We start from the raw sequence: 3,921 nt of genomic DNA, 5'->3' as shown, positions 1-3,921 counted from the left end.
AGCAGGAACCAACCCATCCCGGGGTGATCAGCGCTGCTGCCAGCACAAACCCAAACCACAGCCCCACGCGAGCGACTGGGAAGAAAGTGAACTCCACCCCAGCCCAAACCAGCACGTTAGCAAAGAAATGGAGCCCAAACTCACACAGGACATGGTGAAATACCTTTAGCTGGGGGTCAACAATACCAAGCCCATTGCTGTCTGCCTAGAAATCCTACTTCTTTGGGTAAGAAGTGAGAAGAAGGTGTTCCTCAGTTTGAGGTTTCCTATCACCCTCGCGCTGCCCACGGGGTATGTGCGGGCTTTGGCCAAAAGCCCACGTGCTGCTAGCAAGGGGCTAAAAGGTCCCTGAGCAGGGACTGCCCGGCTGCACACAGCCTTCACGGCCTGGGTCTCGGCTGCGTTTTCTCACCACCCTCGCATCCCTCTCTCCATGCCATGAAAGCTGCTGTGCTCAGCCGCTGTCTCCCACTTCATCCATGGCCTCTGTCCCGCCTCCCTCCATGAGCTGCCTCCTTGGGTTTGCTGTAGAAACAACTACAAATTCATCTTTTTTCTCCTAGTTTTGCTGTCCCTTGTTCTGTCTCCTTCTTGCAAGTGACCTCCCCGGCAGTTCAGCCCCTGCCTTCTCTCCATCGACCCTGGCTGTCCTGCAGGCATGCCCAGGCCACCGCTGCCGAGAGGTCCCAGCTCCACGGGCCAGCACCCTTGTGGTTTCCAGCCCAACCGTACCCAAGAGCCAAATTCATCTTTTTTCTCCTAGTTTTGCTGTCCCTTGTTCTGTCTCCTTCTTGCAAGTGACCTCCCCGGCAGTTCAGCCCCTGCCTTCTCTCCATCGACCCTGGCTGTCCTGCAGGCATGCCCAGGCCACCGCTGCCGAGAGGTCCCAGCTCCACGGGCCAGCACCCTTGTGGTTTCCAGCCCAACCGTACCCAAGAGCATCTCACCTCCTGGCAGAGCCAGCCCTGGCCGCTGCCCGAGGTGGGCCAGCCTGCAGAAGGAGAAGGAGAGACACGTCCCAAGGACTGCGGCAGAGTACTTCTGGGGTTATTTTCACTTACCCAGAGCACTTCTGATGAGCTGCGAAGCCCTGAGATACCTCTGAATTATCTTCTCTGAGCTGCACAGCACCCTGGTGTCAGCATCTGTGCCAGCACCAGCCGAACCTGAGGGCCCGTTCATTGAGACAGAAGGACAAGACATCAATTTTCCATACGCTCCTGTATACCCGTCCCTGTTTTCTGTCTGTTGCTGACAGCAGAGTGAACAGGGTTTTCATCACCGAGAAATTAATTTTCTGCACCCGCAGACAGACGGGTGCCTGTCCTGCCTGCAGGGGGTCTGCGCTGGAAGGGCAAGAGAGGAAAACTGGCTATCAGATTTGGGTTTATTGATGAGAGAGAAAGCACGTCCGGGCAACTCGCGGGTGTTCTGGGATGAACCGGCCGGCCGGGGGGAGAGGAGCGCTCTGCCGGGCGCCCCACAGCCTGGAGATCCACCGGGAAACGGGAGAGCTGAGGGGGCCCCGCTCCCCAGGGCATGCGGCACCACGGCGCTCGACTTGCACAGGGAAGATGAGAAAAGCTGCTCGTGGCCCTTTTGTTCAGACCCTGAAGACACAGGCCAGCCCCAGCCGCTGCGGTTTTGGCTGTCACAAACTAAAATGACAAACCCACGGACACAGGGGAGATGTTATCGCTCCCTCGGATCCCCGATGCAAATAGCTGGCTGCGTGCCAGGGAAGCGGGCGCCGCTCGGAGCCCCCACACGTGGGCTCGGGGCACGGCTGGCCGGGAGGGGTGTCCCTGGGGAGGCATGGGTGTTCAGGGAGCGGACCCGCCGGTGCCGTCACACGTGAAATTTGGATGCTTGAATGTTTTCCCATCCTGCGTGGTCCCCTGGGTTAGGTGCAGAAGTTGGCCCGGGCGGCTCTTCCTGCTGCCTGCGTGTCTGACGAGTTGCTGTGCCGAGCAGCCCTTCATGCAAACGGCCGTTTCCCTGCGTTTTGAACACAATGCCGATTCTTTTTTTCCAGCAAGGCTGTCCCAGGCAGCCCAGGATCCCAAGCCCCGCCGGTGCTCAGAGCATCACGGGAGGGCACCAGCGCACAGGGATCCTGTCCCTGCAGGGGTCCCTGGCGCCAGTGGTGCAGAGCCGGGATCGGCCTCGCTCCCTGGGGCCTTTGCACTGTTTGCTCATGGCAAGGAGATATTCTAACCCAGGGTAGGGAGGAAAAAGGTCCCGGTTAGAAAGGGGTGAGTGCATCCTATCCCATGGGGCTGCCCCCCCCCTCACCCCTCTGCTCCCTCTCCCGACAAAGCCCCATTGCAGGCCTTTGCCTCTGTATTTCACGTTTGGCTGTTCCCCCCTCCCTGTGCATTTTCCCAACAAACCCCACACCCGGAGATTTTCAGGAGCGCAGCCGGCCGTGGCCTATGAGCCCGTGTTGCCATTGCAGGTGCTCCGAGCAGCGGGTTCACGATGACCTCCCGACCACCACCATCATCATGTGCTTTGTGGATGAAGTGTGGTCCACCCTCCTCCGCTCCGTTCACAGCGTCCTCGGCAGATCCCCTCCGCACCTGATTGAAGAAGTCATTTTGGTGGACGACTTCAGCACTAAAGGTGGGTGAAGCTTCTTCTGCCTTTATGAAACTAATATAACTTCAGGCCAAAATATGATTTGTCCTCTGTAATTCAATTCTGAACAGTAGAAAGAAATTGCATTTTCTCCTTCCGACTTATCGAAGTGCGTCCCCAGCCTGCGCTGTTACCTTCCCAGACGAGGGGGATCAGGGGCTGAGTGGGCACTGGGGGGTGGCTGTGGCGGGTCAAGCTGCGGCCCTTGCCCAACACCCTGCCAGACTTTATCATTCACATCTCTCCCATCCCAGTTCTCCTCTCCCCCCCCATCCCAGTTCTCCTCTCCCCCCCATCTCCGTTCTCCTCTCCCCCCCCTCCCTGAGTTCTCCTCTCCCTCCCATCCCAGTTCTCCTCTCCCCCCCCATCCCAGTTCTCCTCTCCCTCCCATCCCAGTTCTCCTCTCCCTCCCATCCCAGTTCTCCTCTCCCCCCCCATCCCAGTTCTCCTCTCCCTCCCATCCCAGTTCTCCTCTCCCTCCCATCCCAGTCCTCTCCCAGTTCACCCCCTGCATGTACAGCTGTGCATCACTACGTTTACGCTCGCGTGCTGCTTGGCACGTGTGCCGGAGGCTGGAGGAGGCACGGTGGTCCAGGAGCGCCAGGGAGCTCGGTCCCACCCGACCCACGCATCGTCAGGGTGTCCTGGCTCAAGGGCTTGTGCGCTGCAGACCGGGCCCTGTCGCCCTTCTCTGGGCAGTTCCCAGGCGAGTGCCCGCGTGTTTTCCGTGCTGGCAGCCGGGGAGGGACAGCGTGCCCTTCCCTGGCTGCTCGGGACGGGGTAGTTGCTGTAAAAGCAGTGGTGAGCCGGGCGTCTGCACGTGCACCGTGGCTTGGCATGCGTGCTCACAGATGATAGCGAACCTCGGCTTTGTAACGCTCTGGCTCCTGGCTGACTTCAGCCCTTAAGTATTTAGGAATGATGTAATTTTCCAACTGCTGGTTCTTTGGGGAAAGTGCTGTCTCAGGCAAACCCAGAGCTCATGCCACGCATACAAAGAGCTTGCAATGCAACAGGCTGATGGGCGCAGCAAAGAGGGAAAAGACTCGGTTTTCTCGTTTCTAAAGTAATCATTAGAAGGTCTCCATACCATTTCCCCTCAAAAGCACCTTTTCAGTTTCCTTTTCACTTTCTCCCCGTGACCTCCCTTTGTGTCTGCTCGTTAGCCAGCAAGCATCTGAAACGCGGGGCTCACGACCAAAACCTCGCGAGTGTGGGTGAGTTACGGAGAGCCGTGCCCTGCGGCGCTGTGCCCTGCAGCAGCGGCCGTATCTTCAGGCA

The 3,921-nt window shown here is 58.7% G+C and overlaps 1 protein-coding gene across 1 annotated transcript in view; it reads left to right on the top strand.

The window, feature by feature from the left end:
- GALNT5 (polypeptide N-acetylgalactosaminyltransferase 5) overlaps positions 1 to 3,921 on the top strand; it is a gene marked incomplete at its 5' end in the record, with an annotated part of 16,182 nt that overhangs the window by 2,580 nt on the left and 9,681 nt on the right. Inside the window, 1 exon segment of the mRNA XM_009639029.1 lies at positions 2,459 to 2,625. Within this exon segment, the coding sequence (XP_009637324.1) occupies positions 2,459 to 2,625 (167 nt within the window).

This window comes from Egretta garzetta, unplaced genomic scaffold (genome assembly GCF_000687185.1).
Source record: "Egretta garzetta isolate BGI_Z169 unplaced genomic scaffold, ASM68718v1 scaffold635, whole genome shotgun sequence".
Taxonomy (NCBI): domain Eukaryota; kingdom Metazoa; phylum Chordata; class Aves; order Pelecaniformes; family Ardeidae; genus Egretta; species Egretta garzetta.
Note: the sequence above shows the minus strand (reverse complement) of the source record. Positions and strands in the feature narration are given on the sequence as shown.